This window comes from Malaclemys terrapin, chromosome 3, assembly GCF_027887155.1.
Source record: "Malaclemys terrapin pileata isolate rMalTer1 chromosome 3, rMalTer1.hap1, whole genome shotgun sequence".
Classification (NCBI taxonomy): Eukaryota; Metazoa; Chordata; order Testudines; family Emydidae; genus Malaclemys; species Malaclemys terrapin.
This window is the reverse complement of record NC_071507.1, coordinates 20,215,424-20,233,964: the sequence shown is the minus strand read 5'-3', so window position 1 is coordinate 20,233,964 and position 18,541 is coordinate 20,215,424. Positions and strand designations below refer to the sequence as shown.

Sequence of the window (18,541 nt, the reverse complement as noted above, 5' to 3'; positions counted from 1 at the left end):
AGACGAAATGCCAAAACTGTTGAAAAAATCTCCAAAGGCATGATGGAGAGAGGCCACAATAGGGACTCAGAGCAGTGTCGCATAAAAGTCAAGGAGCTCAGACAAGCCTATCAGAAAACAAAGGAGGCAAACAGTCACTCCGGGTCAGAGCCGCAGACATGTCGCTTCTACGCTGAGCTGCATGCAATTCTAGGGGGGGGCCACCACCACTACCCCACCTCTGACCGTGGATTCCGAGGCGGGGTTAATCTCATCAGCCACACCTGAGGATTCTGTGGATGGGGTAGAGGAGGAGGAGGAGGACGAGCTTGCAGAGAGCACACAGCACTCCGTTCTCCCCAACAGCCAGGATCTTTTTCTCAGCCTGACTGAAGTACCCTCCCAAGCCAGTACCCAAGACCATGACCCCATGGAAGGGACCTCAGGTGAGTTTACCTTTTAAAATATGAAACATGGTTTAAAAGCAAGTATTTTTTAATGATTAATTTGCCCTGAGGACTTGGGATGCATTCGCGGCCAGTACAGCTACTGGAAAAGTCTGTTAACGTGTCTGGGGATGGAGCGGAAATCCTCCAGGAACATCTCCATGAAGCTCTCCTGGAGGTACTCCAAAAGCCTTTGCAGAAGGTTTCTGGGCAGTGCAGCCTTATTCTGTCCTCCATGGTAGGACACTTGACCACGCCATGCTAGTAGCAAGTAATCTGGTATCATTGCATGACAAAGCCTGGCAGCGTATGGTCCCGGTGTTTGCTGGCATTCAAGCAACATCCGTTCTTTATCTCACTGTGTAATCCTCAGGAGAGTGATATCACTCATGGTAACCTGGTTGAAATACGGGAATTTAATTAAGAGGACAGCTGTGGTCGTTCCTACTGGGCTGTTTGCCTGTGGCTGAAAAGAAATCCTTCCCTGCAGTTAGCCAAGCGTGCTGGGGGGGGGAGGGGGGGATTGGCGCTGAGCTTTTCGCCTTTGGCTAGCAGGGCTCTTCCCTGATACCAACCACACGGTGGGGGGAAGGGTACAGCGATCATCCCAAATAATTCATGGCGGGTGGAGGGGGGCGGGGGGTTAGTTTGGTTTCTGCAGGGATCTTCCCTGATACCAGCCACGCGGTGGGGGGAGGGATAAAGCAATCATCCCAGAGAATTGGATGGGGGGGGGGGTTAGTTTGTTTTCTGCTGCTGAAGGTTAACAGGAAAACCGCAGCAGTCAACGGGCTTTGCTTGGTATGTGGGAAAGGAGGGCGCAGAAGCCGAAAGACAATGGCTTACCATGGCCGCATGCAAGCCGAATTCTGTTGCCCGGACCTGCGTCTGTGATCTCTAACATCAAAGCCACAGGCAATCAATATTAAGATGGAAAATGCGACCTTGTACTGAAATCACATGTGCTATGTAATGTGAATAGTGTTTTTCACCGTGAAAGAGTATAAGCATTGTTCTGTAAAATGTATCTTTTTAAAAAGTCTCTCCTTTTTTCCATCCCTCCATCAGCTGCAAATTTTTCAAGCCTCCCTCCTCCATCCCGAAGGCTATCTCAGATAAGGCGGCGGAGAAAGAGGACGCGAGACGAGATGTTCTTGGAAATAATGGAATGCATCCGCAATGAAAGAGCTCATTTGAATGAGTGGAAGGACACGGTATCTAAGTACAGGAAAGATGCCAGTGAACGTGAGGTCATGAGGGACTCTCGAGATGAGAGGTGGCAGGCTGCAATGCTGGGGCTGCTGCGTGATCAAACAGACATGCTCCGGCGTCTGGTGGAGCTTCAGGAACTGCAGCAGGATAACAGAGTGCCGCTGCAGCCGCTGTATAACCTCCCTCCCCGTCACCATGTTCCATAGCCTCCTCACCCAGATGTGTAAGAACGTGTGGGGGGGAGGCTCCATGCACCCTCCCACTCCACCCTAGTGGACAGCCCAAGCACAAGGCTGTCATTATATTGAATTTTTTCAGTGGCCTTTTACTTCCCTCCTATCCTCCTCCCAAACCTCATCCGGGTTACCTTGTCGGTTCTCTCCCTATGTTTATAATCAATTAATAAAGAATACATGATTTTTAAATGATAGTGACTTTATTTCCTTTAAAAGCAAGCTGTGATTTAAGGGGGGAGGGTGGTTTGCTTACAGGGAATGAGTCAATCGAGGGGGTGGGTTTTCAACAAACAGAACTTTCACACCGTAGCCTGGCCAGTCATGAAACTGGTTTTCAAAGCTTCTCTGATGCGCAGCTCTTCCTGGTGTGTTCTTCTAATCGCCCTGGTGTCTGGCTGCGCATAATCAGCAGTCAGACGATTTGCCTCAGCCTCCCACCCCGCCATAAAGGTCTCCTCTTTACTCTCACAGAGATTGTGGAGCACACAGCAAGCAGCAATAACAATGGGGATATTGGTTTGGCTGAGGTCTGACCGAGTCAGTAACGAGCGCCAGTGACCTTTTAAATGGCCAGATGCACATTCTACCACCATTCTGCAGTTGCTCAGCCTGTAGTTAAACAGCTCCTGACTCCTGTCCAGGCTGCCTGTGTATGGCTTCATGAGCCATGGCATTAAGGGGTAGGCTGGGTCCCCAAGGATAACTATAGGCATTTCAACATCCCCAATGGTTATTTTCTGGTCCAGGAAGTAAGTCCCTTGCTGCAGCCCTTTAAACAGAGTAGTGTTCCTGAAGACGCGAGCGTCATGAACCCTTCCCGGCCAGCCCACGTTGATGTTGGTGAAATGTCCCTTGTGATCCACAAGTGCTTGCAGCACCATTGAAAAGTACCCCTTGCGGTTTATGTACTGGGTACCCTGGTACTCCGGTGCCAAGATAGGGATATGGGTTCCGTCTATCGCCCCACCACAGTTAGGGAATCCCATTGCAGCAAAGCCATCCACTATGACCTGTACATTTCCCAGAGTCACTACCTTTTGTAGCAGCATCTGCCAGTGGCAATCCCAGTAGCTCCTCAGCATCGGGCATGCCTGGCAATCCTGGTCCCTGGGAGGTGTCCTCAGGGCAGCAGAATAAGCCCCATGGACAACAGAGACTGTAGGAGTTCTCTCACCAACCTCCTTGCTGGCCTATGATGAAAAGGACTCAGTAGACTGTAACCCTGGCTCTAGAGAGAGAAGGGCTATGTGGAGGGTCACAGAGAGCCACTGAGGCTAGCATAAACCGCCTAGAAGTGCAGGACCCACGGGGGCAAGGTCAGAGCTCTGCCACACTATGTACACTGAATTTACCCACTAAATACCTGATGTACGTGAATACACGATCTGCATGTATATGCTTGTGATTAGCAATGATTCTAACTGGCTGTGTGTGTACACAAGTGCCTTAGTAATGGTCACAAATGGCTTATTTATACAATTAGGAGCATACAAACAAATACTTGTAAATTAAATATTGATCTTGAAAAATTGGACCTTAAAAATCTACTTTAAATATAATCAAGGAATACTTGGTATGGTTTTCTGTGGGCTGTCTGTAAACTGGAAATCCCAGTTACTAATTTAAAAGCAACTTTTATATATAGTTTTGTAATTCCCCAATATGAAATACACCCTTTTCCAACCTGGGAATTCATGCATATGTATTACTCTGTAGCAGATTAAGTGATCTGCTAGCTTTTCTTCTCTGCCTCATTATTTGCAAATTGCAGTAGATCTTGTCTGTTGTGATTCCAAGAGTCAGGATACCTTGTGCTCAAAAAAATGTCCAACACATTACTTTAAAAAAAAAAAAAAATCTTTGCCACTGATTATGTTTTAGGCAGATCATTTTCACCCACAAGCAATTTTCAGTGTTGCAATTTTTCTATTTTACTGGCAGCTTGCATCACATGAATTTAGAGAGAAACTCCTTTTTTTGTGTGGGGGGGAGAGAATTAGGAAGTTCATAAGAGCAATGTCATGCCACGTGAGTGCAACTATTTCATTAACACAAGAAAAGTTTTAAAATATCTGAAAGGAAGAAAAATACACTGCACTCGTGGTGACTTTGATATCACCGAAGAATGGGTTTTATTGTAAAAGTGATACTTAAAATTGATTTAGGATTTTCAAGGGGATTATTTCAAAATTAGAAACTGAGATGGTTTTTTGGATGACAAAGTATTGCATTTCATATATGTTCTTATGCCATGCTAATCACCATAGTATTTGAGCACCTTCTAATAGTGCATTAAGTGACATGACTAACATCTGTCACATTTGTTCTCTTTCTAGGGAAAGAAATGTATGCAATAGAATGTCTTGTATTTGTAGGACATCTTTTCTTTTCTTTTTAAATGTTGCTATGTATTTGTATTTGGCCTTGCACTTGAATGGAAGGTGGTGAGGTTTGTGATGGTCCTTAGTTTGTGGGGGAGTTCATTGAACAATCTTGGATTGGCTCCTAAGAAAGTTCTGCCTCCAGCACTGAAGAATACTGTGCAATGAGCCAGCAGACAGCCTAGCTAATATTTAAGCCCTCAAGACGATATAAATGGGACATAAACCTTGTGCTGGTCCTCTGCATAGGGGTAAATTTCACTTATTGGCCTGATTCTTACTTCTAAAGAGCTCTTTGCCCACTCTGCCAGTGTAAAGAGGCTGTGATGGGGTGTCTGCCCCACACAGGGAAAAGCAGGTTTAGTGAGGTCAATTAACCTGATAGGCTGCACTTGGGGAAGAGCCAGGGTTTGAAAGGCTGATTGAAGATGGAGCCCAGCTGAGAAGGAATAGGTGGAGTTGGTATAAAGCCAGGAAGTTGGCAACAGAAAGGGGCTGCAAGGGAAGTAGACTGCAGTCACTCCAGGGGAGACGGGAAGTATGTTTGGGGCTACAGATTTAGGTAGTGTGCAGTCACTCCATGGGAGGACGGAGTTCGGGCTGATAACCCAGAGAAATGGGAGGCCAGAAGATAAGAACAGAGAAGTAGGAAGGAGTGCAGGGAAACAGAAACAGGGTCTGGGTGCAAGCAGACCATAGTTGCTGGACATAGGGTCCCTGGGCTGGAACCTGGAGTAGTGGTTGGGCTTGGGTCCCCCTACTGGCCACTGAGGAAGTGGGATAAACAGGGCGATGGAGCTGAAGACTGGGACAGTTGGGCAATAGGACTTTGATACCCTGAAATTAGAGGACTATAGTAACCAGGGTGGAGGGCTGAGTCATGAACAAGGAGTACCCCAAGTCCCAGAGATAGAGGAGCCATGGTGCAAGGAAAGGGTTGTTGGACATGGAAGGAGCTAATCCCCTATGCAGCCAGGAGGAGGTAACCTAGCAGTGAGTGAACCCTGTTACAGGAGCCTTAAAGGGTAATAAGTATAATTTACATCTACATAAAGACTTCTGTCTATTGCCAGAGTGGTGGGAAGGCGTCTTTGTGTATATTAGAATCAGGTGAATTGTAAATAGAAATAGGGTAGAAGTGAAATACAAGCTACTCACTGGTGATGCCATGTGTTCCTATACCCACTAAAGAAGCAAGTGATCACCCAATAATACAGGTTACCAGCTTCAGCACATACATACCAACTGCAGCCATTGGAAGATCCTGCTTGCATCAGAAGAATATTCATTGACATCCTTCTATCACCTCCAACAGTCTCTTCTGATGTAAATGCACAAGGGGTTCCCACAAACATACTGCACAGTTTTACACATAGCATGACAGGAGGTACAGTACATGTCTTATCTTTTTACTATTAGAGCATGATATGACTCCCTACTCCAGGGTTAGGGTTCCTGTGGGTAGGGCTCCCCAACCTAGGGTTAGAGTTCCTATGGGTAGGGCTTCGTGACCTAGGATAAGGGTTCCTATGGGTAGGGTACTAGGAGCTAGGGTTAGGGTTCCCATGGGTAGGTCTTCCTGCCTTAGGGTTAGTGGTCTTGTGAGTAGTATACTTGGAGCTAGAGTTAGGGTTCCTATACGTTGGGTTTCTGACCCTAGGGATAGGGTTCCTATGTGTATGGCTCCCTGCCCTAGGGTTAGGGTGATACCAGAGAAACTCTCCAGCCTCCATTTTGTGTGCTAAATAAGCAGGAGTCATGCCACCCTAAGATGGAAACTGCAGATCCTGAGCATGCTCGGTGCAAAAGTAGGGGGAAAATCAGTTATGAAACAACATAAAATTGGCAAAAAGCCTAGGAGTACTAAGATGGCACTTTGGCAAAAAGCCAAGTGAGGTGAAAGGGTGTTGGCAAAAAGCCAGGTAGGGTAAGGTCAAATGAGGTAATCATAACTCTGAAGTAAAAACAGTGGCAGTGAGCACATGCAGAATATTGGCATACGTCCAGGAATGACAGCATAAAAGGCAGTATAAAAATCAGACACGAGTGAGACAGAAGAGCAAGAGAGTGAAAGCAGGAGCAGGAGAAGACAGAGAGAGAATGGAGGAGAGGAGTGAGGCAGAGCAAAGATTAAAATACAGATGAAGCGCAGCAGCGAGCAGCAGCGAAAACAGAGGGCACAGCTGAAGACAACAGAACAGAGTAAGCCTGCCAATTACAATTACAATCAGTATAGTACAGTGCAGGGTAGTATATAGTATTAGTTTGTGTGATAATAAAAATGATAAAATTCCATTAAGTGCAATTGACCTATGTAAAATTTAGAGTATGTTTAAAAACTGCTGTCAGTGATCTATAGCAGACTGGCCATCTGTTATGGAGCGCAGCACTTAGAATCCTTTAAGTTGTTAGTGCGGTTTAAGTGCTCTCATAACTTGCAGTAAGAGATTTGTGTTCAAGATTTGTGTCTTATTTTGGATTTTAGATTATACTGTATTAGGGATTATTACTTACATCAATAAAAAGATACGTTGTTCTGGAAAGAACATCGCCTATGTAAATCACTTTATCGGAGGATTTCATCCGTGTCCTACAAATGTTTCCTTGACTGCTCTGAAGAGCTATACTCCAGGAAGAGCAGATTAAGGGGGTGATAGGCAGGTTGTTCTAGGAGTGCCTCAAAGCCTAAATTTTGGGGTAACAAGGTTTCCTATGGGTAGGTTACTTGGAGCTAGGGTTAGAGTTCCTATGAGTAGGGCTCACCCCCTCAGGTAAGTGTTGCTCTGGGAAGGACTCCCTGCCCTATGGTTAGGGTCCTATAGGTAGGGTACTTGGCACTAGAGTTAGAGTTCCTATGGGAAGGGTTTGCTGCCTTAGTGTTAGGGTTCCCAGGTGTAAGGTTCTTGGAGATAGGGCTAGGGCAGTGATTCTCAAACTTTTTTACTGGTGACCCCTTTCACATAGCAAGCCTTGGAGTGCGACCCCCCCCAATTAAAAATGCTTTTTTAAATATTTAACACCATTATAAATGCTGGAGGCAAAGCGGGATCTGGGGTGGAGGCTGACAGCTCATGACCTCCATGTAAGAACCTTGCAACCCCCTGAGGGGTCCCAACCCCCAGTTTGAGAACCCCTGGACTAGGGTTCCTATGGGTAAGGCAGTCATTCTTAATTAGGGGGAGGGATAGGTCAGTGGTTTGAGCATTGCTCTGCTAAACTTGGGGTTATGAGTTCAATCCTTGAGGGGGCCACTTAGGGATCTGGGGCAAAAATCAGTACTTGGTCCTGCTAATGAAGGCAGGGGGCTGGACTCAATGACCTTTCAAGGTCCTTTCCAGCTCTATGAGATAGGTATATCTCCATATATTTTATATTAATCTGTTTGCGATCAACAATCTTAGGGAGCTGATCCTCCCTAAATGGTGAGCAGTCACTCCTCTCTTGTTTCCAATCAACAGATTACACAAACAGAACAGCCCTGAAGGGAAAACAGTCAGTGCCATCTTATTTGCAATGAAGAAGCTCAGTGAACTGATGGGCCTGGAATGGTCAGTACTCACTCCTCACTTGTTTGCAAAGAAGAATCTCTGCGAACTGATCAGTCCTGAATGGTCAGCAGTAAATTCTAACTTTTTTGCAATCAACAGTCTCCAAGAACGGATCAGCACCGAATGGTCAGTAGTCTCTCCTATCTTGTTTCCCTTCAACAATACCAACAAATTGATTAGCCTGGAGTGGCAAGCAGACACACCTGACTGTCTTATAATGAAGCAAGTCCATGAGTTGATTATCTGGAATGGTCAGGACTAATTCAAAACTTGTGTGCAATCAGCTCCAACTGGTCTGTCTTGAATTACGAGAATTTACTTCTAATTTGTGTATAATTAAGAATCAATGCGAGCTGCTCCGTCCTGAATGGTCAGCAGTGATTCCAAACTTTTTTCTAAGGAAGAAACTCCACTAATTCATTAGTTCTGTATGGTCAGAAGTCATGCCTAACTTTGCCATGAACAAACTGGCCAAACTCATCATCCCTAAAAGATTATACTGCTCTACAGCCAAAATGCTTCTGAAATAAATGTAGTCAAACTTTACTAATTCTGGGTCACTGAGAATGAAAATGATACTTACAATTGTTGATTGGCTCTAGTTTTCAAGATATGCTATTGGGTCAGTATATACGACCCTTGACTTGGGAATGGCAGAGGATAAGTGAGTTATAAAGGGAAGGGATCTCAATTTAAACCAGAAATGACTAAAATACATCTTTGACTGGATCTATGAATAAATCTATGACTGGGTTTGGACAGTACTTGCTTTTTAGGCAAAACAATGAATGATGCAATCTGAAGCTGGTATTGCGTCATACATGATATGAATTGCATCATGTTATTCCTAGAAGTCATGGATGATGCAATCATAACGAAGCTTACATCACTCTGCTGAACAAATTGCCCTATATCAGCTCTAGAAATCATACAGTGTCGTGCTCTCTTATTTATCAGTGTTTGATTTTGCAAAGGGACACATTTCTGTTTAGCCAAAGTGAGTAGAGATGCCTCGTACTTGTGTGAACAGTGCAGATAACTTCTGCTATGTTTGTGGTGAAGTGACTTTTGCATCACAAAAGCGCAGTATAACCACTATGGTTAAGAAAGCCTATCACCTTTATTTTGGCTGCAAAATTGGAGATCAGGACAAGAGGTGGGCCCCACACATATGCTGCAACACTTGTGCAACAAATCTTCACCAGTGGTTGAACAGGAAAAGGAAATCTATGCCTTTTGCAGTGCCAATGATTTGGAGAGCGCCAATAAATCATACCAGCAATTGTTACTTCTGCATGGTGCCTCCAGTTGGGAAAGGTGTGTCAAAGAAGAAAAAGTGGACTGTGCATTATCCAAACATTCCATCAGCTATATGCCCAGTACCCCACGGAGAAGGACTGCCAGTTCCTGATGCACCAGAATCATTCTCACTTGAGTCAGACGAGGAAGAGGAAGAGGATGAAACTTCTGGTCCTGAACCATCAATGTGACAGGACCCACATTTTCTCCCATCCTCCTCCTCTGAACCACACTTCATAACACAAGGTGAACTGAATGACCTTGTCAGGGATTTGGAACTACCCAAGAGTAAGGCAGTGCTGTTGGGCTCCAGACTACAGCAGTGGAATCTTCTGGCAGATGATGTTAGGGTTTCCATGTTCCGTGACCGTCAAAAGGATCTTATCCCATTCTTCTTCATGGAAGGTGATCTTGTAGCCTGCAACAACATCAATGGTGTGATGGCAGCCCTCAACATCGTTCACGATCCAGATGAGTGGAGACTGTTCATTGATTCATCGAAGATGAGTCTTAAAGCTGTTTTACTGCATAATGACAATGTTTTGCCATCAATTCCAGTTGGTCATGCAGTCCATATGAAGGAAACCTATGACAACATGAAACAACTTTTGAGGTGCATAAACTATGACCAACATCAGTGGCAGCTTTGTGGTGATTTGAAGGTTGTTGCTCTCTTGCTTGGTCTGCAGACTGGATACACAAAGTACTGCTGTTTTCTCTGCAAATGGGATAGTCGTGCAAGAGATTCCCACTACACCAAGAAAGACTGGCCACTCCGACAGTCATTGGAGCCTGGGAGGAAAAGTGTTCAGCATCCACCACTTGTTGAATCAAGGAAGATTTTGTTACCACCCTTACACATCAAGCTGGGTTTGATGAAGAACTTTGTCAAGGCCATTGACAAAACACAAGCAGCTTTCAAGTACCTCCGTGGAAAATTTCCAAGGTTAAGTCAAGCTAAGATAAAGGAAGGTGTCTTTGTTGGTCCTCAGATTCGTGAACTTCTTCGAGATGATGCATTTGACCATGCACTGCGTGGCAAGGAAAAGACGGCATGGAAAGCCTTCCAGTTAGTGGCAATAAATTTTCTCGGAAACAACAAGGCAGACAACTACAGGTTGTTGGTGGAAAACCTCCTCAAGGCATACAAAAGCCTTGGTTGCAACATGTCACTGAAGATACATTTTTTGCACTCTCATCTGGATTTTTTTCCACCGAACTGCAGAGCAGTGAGCGACGAGCACGGCGAGCGATTTCACCAGGACATTGCAACAATGGAGAAATGCTATCAGGGCAAATGGAGCCCATCAATGCTTGCAGACTATTGCTGGACAGTGACAAGAGATGCTCCATTTTTAATGAATACAAGAGACAAGCCAAGAAGCGCCGAGTAGACACTGAATAGGACTAAACTATGTACATAATAGTGTTTTGCCTTTTGTTTCATAATACATTTTATTTATATAACCCTTTTGCTGATTTTTAAAGTGTTACATAATCAGGACAGGTGAAATATTATCATGTAAAGCAACCATAAACACATGAAAAGACCTAGGTTTACCATTTATGATTAAAACTTTACTATCTACACAATATACATAGACATAAAATGTAAAAACCTAAATATCTTAGAAACAGTAGCCATCAGTTGTTTTAATTGTCATATTTGAACTCAGCACATCAAAATACATAATAAATAGCACATTTTATCTCTGAAGCAGACGACTTCTCAAAAATTGTAGACCAGTGAAATTACCAGTCATTCTTAACTTGTTTGCAATTAAGAATCTCCATGAATTGATCAGTCCTGAATACTCTGCAGTCACAATTAACGTTTTTTGCAGGGAAGAATATCCCAAACTGATAGGCCCTGAATGCTCATCAGTGACTCGTAACTTGTTTTCAGTCAACAAACTTATCAGCTCTGAGGTAAGAAATCATTTCTCTCTTGTTTGCACTGAAGAAGGTCTGTAGCCTGATGGGCCTGGAACAGTGAGCTATTCCTCCTAACTGGTTTGCAATTGCAAATCTCTCCAAAGTCATTAGTCCTGAATGGTCAGTTGTCATTCCTTACTTGTTTGCCATCAAGAATCACTGCAAACTAATAAGCCCTGAACTGTCTGCAGTTTTTCCAAACTTGTGTGCCATCAACAATGTCTGTGAACTGATCAGCCCTGACTGATCAGAAGTCATTCCTAACATCTCTGCAATCAACAAACTCGGTGAACTCCCCAGCCTGGCATGTAAGCTGACACTGCTAAATTATTTGCAATGAAGAATCACCATGAAATGGAGACCTGAATGCTGACCATTCACTCCTAAGTTATTTGCAATGAAGAAGCTCAGCAATATGATTAGCCCGGAATGGCCAACCGTTCCTCCTAACGGGTTTGCTAGGACGAATCTCCGAGAAGTGATCAGCCCTGAATGGCCAGCAGTAAATTCTAACTATTTTGCAATCCACAATCTCCAAAAACGGATCAGCACCGAATGGTCAATAGTCTCTCCTATCTTGTTTCGCTTCAACAATACCCACAAATTGACTATCCTGGAGTAGCAAGCAGACACACGTGTTGTGTTTACAATGAAGCAAGTCAGGGAGTTGATTAGTCTGGAATGGTCAGCAATGTGCACTAACTAATCTGTCCTGAATTATCAGAATTTGCTTCTAACTTTTTTGCAGTTAAGAATTGGTGATCTCTCAGACTTTGACTATGCAGATGACATTGTTCTTCTAGTACAGAGTCCCGACAGGTTCGCAAGGCACTTCAGCAAATGGAAGAAGAGTTGGCTAAGGTTGACCTCCATGTTTTGCAGTCAAAGCCAGAGCTTTAAAATCTAGGATCAGGTTCACTTGTGACCCAGTCTCTTTGAATAATGAAACTGTCAAAGCAGTTCCAGCTTTTGCTATTTGGGTTCTGTATTCACCAGTTCCTCCAGCTCTCAAATGGAGGTTCTCTATCGGATTGGCATTGCAGCATCTGTCATTGGTTGTTTACAACAAATATGGAATCAACATACTTCGGCACAACAAACATGTTCATGATCTATTTGAGCTGTATCCTCTCTGTACTGCTGTATGGTTGTGAAACATGGACACTATGCCACTCAGACTGGGCAAAGCTGGAGGCTTTCCACACAAAATGCCAATTTTGTATATTGGGCATATAGTGGAATGGCTTCATTTTGTAATGCAGATGTTTATGGTCACTCCAATCTACAGACTACTAGGGACATTGTCCGCAGATGGTGTCTTAAGCTTTTCAGACATGTTGCGAGAAAGCCACAAGACTTTTCCGGTGAATGCCATCCAGGATAAAATTCCACCAACCAAGAGGTGGAGGCGGCCCAGAGCAGACCCCTTATTACATGGCTGCATCAAGTCTGTTCCGACATTGGACTCTTGACTCATTGAGCCCTTGCGGCTGCACAGGAATGGACCAAATGGTGAATGATTGCTGCGACCAACCATTTGGCTAAGTGTTGAAGAAGAATCTCTGTGAACTCCTCTACTCTGAATGGTCAAAAGCCACTCCTAACTTGTTTGCAATGAAGAATCACTTCAAACTGATCAGCAATGAATGGTCAACAATTACTACCAACTTGTTTGCAATGAGGAACATCTGTGAACTGATCAGCAACAAATGATCAAAAGTGACTTCTAACTTGTTTTCCATCAACAATCTCCATGAACTCATCAGCTCTGAATGGTCAACTGTCATGACTAAGTTATTTGCAATCAATAATCTTTGCAAGCTGGCCATCCCTGGATGGTTTGTAGTTTCTTCTATCTAGTTTCCCTTCAACAAAATCTGTGCACTTATTCAGCCTTGAATACTCAGGGTCACTTCTTACCCGTTTCCAATTATCAAAGTCCATGATTCAATCAGTCCTGAATTGATCCCTCACCTGAGCTCCAAGTACCCTACTCATAGGATCCCAACTTTAGGGCATGGAACTATATCCTTCAGAACCTAAACCCTATGGCAGTGATCCCTGCCCATTGGAACCCTAACCTAGCTCCAAGTACCCTACCAATAGAAATACTGACTCTATGGTGGGGAGCCCTTCCCATAGGAACCCAATCTCTAGCTTCAAGTACTGTAGGCATAGGAACTCTAACTCTAGGGTGGATAGCCCTAACCATAGGAACCCAACCCTAGCTCCATGTATTGTATACATAGGACCTTAGAGCAGGGAGCCCTACCCATAGCAACTCTAACTTTAGGATGTGGAGCCCTACCTGTAGGAACCCTAACTGCAGCTTCAGGAACTCTGACAGGAATACTAATTGTAGGGAGGGGAGCCCTAGCCATAGGAACCCTAACCCTAGATCCAAGTACTCTACCCTCAGGAAACCTAACCCAGGGTTGGGGTTAACATGGGTAAGGCTTTCCATCCTTGGGATAGGGTTCCTATGCGTAGGGTACTTGGAGCTAGGATTATGGATTCTAGGGCTACCTGCCCTAGAGTTAGAGTTGCTAGTTGTAGAGTACTTGGAGATATTGCTAGAACTTCTATGGGAAAGGATCTCTGCCCTAGGGTTATCTTTTCTATTTGTAGGGCTCTCTGCCATAAGGTTAGGGTTCCTATGGATGGGCTCCCCACCCTAGGATTAATTTTCCTATGTGTAGGGTACTTGGAGCCAGGATTAGGGTTTCTATGGGTAGGATACTTCGAACTAGGGTTAGGGTTCCTATGGGTAGGGCCTCATGCCCTAGGATTATGTTACCTATGATAGGGTACTTGGAGTGAGGGTTAGGGTTCCCATTGGTAGGGATCCCAACCCTATGGGTAGGGCTCCTCATCCTAGGGTAAATGTTCCTTTGGGTAGGGCTTCCTGTCCTGGGGTTTGGGGCCTATGGGTAGGGTACTCGAAGCTGTGGTTAGGGTTCCTATGGGTAGGTTAGTTTGAGATAGTTAGGGATACTATCGGTAGGCTCCCCCCAACGGTAATGGTTTCTATGGGTAGGGTACTTGAATGTAGGAGTGGACTTCCTTTGGGTGGAGATCCCTGTCCTAGGGTTAGGATTCCTAGGGGTAGAGTCATAGGAGTTAGGGTTAGGGTTTCTGTGCATAGAACACTGTGGCCTAAGGTTAGGGATCCTATGGCTAGGAGACTCTGCCATAGGATTTGGGCTCCTATGGGTAGGGCTCCCCACCCTTTGGTTAGGTTTACAATGGGTAGGGTACTTGTAGCTAGGATTATGATTCCTATGTGTAGGTCACCTGATGCTAGGGTCATGGTTCATATGGGTAGGGCTCCCTATCCTACATTTAGGGTTTCTGTGGGTAGAGTACTTGGAGCTAGGGTTAGGGTTGCAATGGGTAGGTGTGACATTCCCCAGGGTACAAGTTGGACTGTTGAACAGTGGTGTCCCCAGAACGCTCTAGCCTGGGGTGCTTTTACACTGCTTTATTGCTGAAATAGCTACTTCTGGTCTGCTCATGCAGCCTTCAGCATGTCAATTCACTGCCAGCTAAATACGTGAATGCTCTCCCAGCCGCTCATGAACTACATACAGGGTATCGGAGGGGTAGCCGTGTTAGTCTGGATCTATAAAAAGCAACAAAGAGTCCTGTGGCACCTTAAAGACTAACAGATGTATTGGAGCATAAGCTTTTGTGGGTGAATACTCACTTCGTCAGACGCATGTAATGGAAATTTCCAGAGGCAGGTATAAATATGCAGGCAAGAATCAGTCTGGAGATAATGAGGTTAGTTCAATCAGGGAGGGTGAGGCCTTCTTCTAGCAGTTGAGGTGTGAACACCAAGGGAGGAGAAACTGCTTTTGTAGTTGGCTAGCCATTCACAGTCTTTGTTTAATCCTGATCTGATGGTGTCAAATTTGCAAATGAACTGAAGCTCAGCAGTTTCTCTTTGAAGTCTGGTCCTGAAGTTTTTTTGCTGTAAGATGGCTACCTTGACATCTGCTATTGTGTGGCCAGGGAGGTTGAAGTGTTCTCCTATATTGAATGGCAATATACGAAAACCTGTAGGAGAACACTTCAACCTCCCATTAGGATTCCAATGGATAGGGCTCCCCAGGCTAGCATTGTTCCAAAGTAGAGAGCTCCTCGGGCTAGAAATAGGGTTCCATAGGTTGGGGTTCCCTTGGCTAGGGTTGGGGATCTATAGGGTGTTGGTCCCTGAGCTTGTGTGAGGGATCCATAGGTTTGGGCTCAATGCACTAAAGTTAGGGTTCCGTAAGTTAGGGATCTCAGGGGTAGGGTTATCGTTCCAAAGGGCAGGACTCTCTGAGTTAGGGTTCGGGTTTGAAAGGGTAGGACTTTCAGGACTAGGATTAGGGTTCCAAAGGATAGGGATCCCCAAGCTAGGGATCCATAGGACAACGCTCCTCAGGCTTGGGTTAGGAATCCATAGGGTGGGGCTCCTTGGGCTAGAATTAGGGTTCTATAGGTTAGGACTCCTCAATATAGGGTTAGTGTTTGAAAGGGGAGGCATCCCTGGGCGAGGGTTAAGGTTACAAAGAGGAGGGTTCTCCAGGCTATTTTGGGGATCTATAGTTTAGGGCTCCTTGAACTAAGGTTAGGGTTCAAAATGGTGGGGGCCCCTAATCTAGGGCTAGGGTTCCAAAGGCTAGGACTCCCCAGGGGAAGGTTAAGGATCCCAACAGTAAGGCTTCCTGGGCTAGGGTTAGGGCTAGGGTTCTAAAGTAAGATGACCATATTTTGTAAACCAAATCTGGGGACCCACAGGGGTGGGAGCAAAGCGAAGTAGCCAAGACTGAAAATGTAAGTTTCAGGGCGTAGTGAGACAACATTTTTTTAGCATCTTATATTTTTACATATACATATACACTACAAATACAAAACAAATGTGCATATAATCACCACAGCTGTGACTTCACTATAAAGTGCATTCAGACACTGGTCTTCTTCGTAGAATCATAAAATCATAACGTTAGAAGGGACTGCAAGGGTCATCTAGTGACCCACCCTGCCAAGATGCAGGATTTGTTGTGGCTAACCAATACAAGACAGATGGCTATCCAACCTCCTTTTGAAAACCTTCAGTGAAGGAGCTTCCACAACCTCTCAAGGCTGTCTGTTCCATTGTCCTACTCTTTTTAGTTAGGAAGCTTTTCCTGAGATTTAATCTAAATCTGCTATGTTGTAGTTTGAACCCATTGCCTCTTGTCCTGCCATCTGTGGCAAGAGAGAACAACTTTTCTCCATCTTTTTTATGGCAGCAACCATTCAAGTGTTTGAAGACCACTATCAGGTCCCCACTTAATCTCCTCTTTTCCAAACTAAGCATACCCAGTTCCTTCAGCCTTTGCTCATATGGCTTGCATTCCATCCCTCTGATTATCTTGGTTGCTTGCCTCTGGATCCTTTACAGTTTTTCTACATCCTTTCTATACATTGGTGACCAAAACTGAATACAATACTCCCTCTGAGGCCTAACCAGCACGGAGTAGAGGGGTACTATCACCTCCCATGACTTGCATGCTATCCCTCTGTTAATGCAACCTAAAATTGCATTTGCTTTTTAGAAACTGCATCTCTTTGCTGACTCACACTGATATTGTGATCCACCACAATTCACAGATCCTTTTCAGCAGTGCTGCTGCCAAGCCAGCTAACCCCCATTCTGTATGGCCTGGTCTACACTGGGGGGCGGGGGGAATCGATCTAAGATACGCAACTTAAGCTACGAGAATAGCGTAGCTGAAGTCGACATATCTTAGATCGACTTAAAATCACTTACTTCGTATCCTCGCGGCACAGGCTCGATGGCCGCCGCTCCCCCATTGACTCCGCTTCTGCCTCTCGCCATGGTGGAGTTCCGGAGTCGACAGCAGAGCGATCAGGGATCAATTTATCGCGTCTACACTAGGCACGATAAATCAATCCCCGATAGACTGATCACTACCCGCCGATCCGGGTACCTTATTTGTGCATTTGGGTTTTCTTCCCTAAGTGTGGCACCTTACATTTGTCTTTGAATTTAATTTTGTTGTCTAGAGCCCAGTTCTCCAATGTATCAAGATCCTGCTGAATTTTAGTTCTATCTTCCAAAGTGTTGTCATCCCCCCAGCTTTATGTCATCTGCAAATTTGATCAGTATGCTTGCTATTCCTACATCCAGGTCATTAATAAAGATGTTAACAACAGCAGACCAAGAACAGATCCCCGTGGAACCCCACTTGAAACCTCCCTCCAATCTGACATAATCCATTCATAGTTACTCTTTGTTTGTGGCTGTTTAACGGATTATGTAGCCATTTCTGCCAAGCCTGCATTTCTCCAGCTTACTTATCAGAGTGTCATGTGGGAACATGTCCAAAGCCTTGCTGAAGTCCAGGTATATTATTTTCACTGCATTTCCCCTATCCTCAAAACCAGTTACTCTGTCAAAGAAGGAATTCAAGCTGGTTTGGCATAATATGATGTGATGGTTCTAAACTGTTCAGGGAGGACAGGCAGGGCAGAAAAGATGGGGGAGTTGCATTGTATGTAAGAGAGGAGTATGACTGCTCAGAGCTCTGGTATGAAACTGCAGAAAAACTTGAGAGTCTCTGGATTAAGTTTAGAAGTGTGAGCAACAAGGGTGATGTCGTGGTGGGAGTCTGCTATAGACCACCAGACCAGGGGGATGAGGTGGACGAGGCTTTCTTCTGGCAACTAGCAGAAGTTACTAGATTGCAGGCCCTGATTTTCATGGGAGACTTTAATCACCCTGATATCTGCTGGGAGAGCAATACAGCGGTCCACAGATAATCCAAGAAGTTTTTGGAAAGTGTAGGGGACAATTTCCTGGTGCAAGTGCTGGAGGAACCAACTAGGGGCAGAGCTCTTCTAGACCTGCTGCTCACAAACCGGGAAGAATTAGTAGGGGAAGCAAAAGTGGATGGGAACCTGGGAGGCAGTCACCATGAAATGGTCGAGTTCAGGATCCTGACACAAGGAAGAAAGGAGAGCAGCAGAATACGGACCCTGGACTTCAGAAAAACAGACTTTGACTCCCTCAGGGAACTGATGGGCAGGATCCCTTGGGAGAATAACATGAGGGGGAAAGGAGTTCAGGAGAGCTGGCTGTATTTTAAAGAATCCTTATTGAGGTTGCAGGAACAAACCATCTCGCTGTGTAGAAAGAATAGCAAATATGGCAGGCGACCAGCTTGGCTTAACAGTGAAATTCTTGCTGATCTTAAACACAAAAAAGAAGCTTACAAGAAGTGGAAGATTGGACAAATGACCAGGGAGGAGTATAAAAATATTGCTCAGGCATGCAGGAGTGAAATCAGGAAGGCCAAATCACACTTGGAGTTGCAGCTAGCAAGGGATGTTAAGAGTAACAAGAAGAGTTTCTTCAGATATGTTAGCAACAAGAAGAAAGTCAAGGAAAGTGTGGGCCCCTTACTGAATGAGGGAAGCAACTTAGTAACAGAGGATGTGGAAAAAGCTAACAT

The 18,541-nt window shown here is 44.8% G+C and overlaps 1 protein-coding gene across 1 annotated transcript; it reads left to right on the top strand.

The window, feature by feature from the left end:
* Positions 1 to 6,342: 6,342 nt before the first annotated feature.
* Positions 6,343 to 12,860, top strand: LOC128833419 (uncharacterized). Its single transcript, XM_054021280.1, has 2 exons — positions 6,343 to 6,456; positions 7,713 to 12,860. Exon 2 carries the CDS (start codon positions 9,458 to 9,460, stop codon positions 10,493 to 10,495), a length of 1,038 nt encoding a protein of 345 aa, XP_053877255.1. The 5' UTR covers positions 6,343 to 6,456; positions 7,713 to 9,457; the 3' UTR covers positions 10,496 to 12,860.
* The last annotated feature ends 5,681 nt before the right edge of the window (positions 12,861 to 18,541 follow it).

Coding starts and splice junctions, on each gene's coding strand:
- LOC128833419 (XM_054021280.1), top strand. CDS start 9,458: ATGTTCCGTGACCGTCAAAAGGATCTTATCCCATTCTTCTTCATGGAA.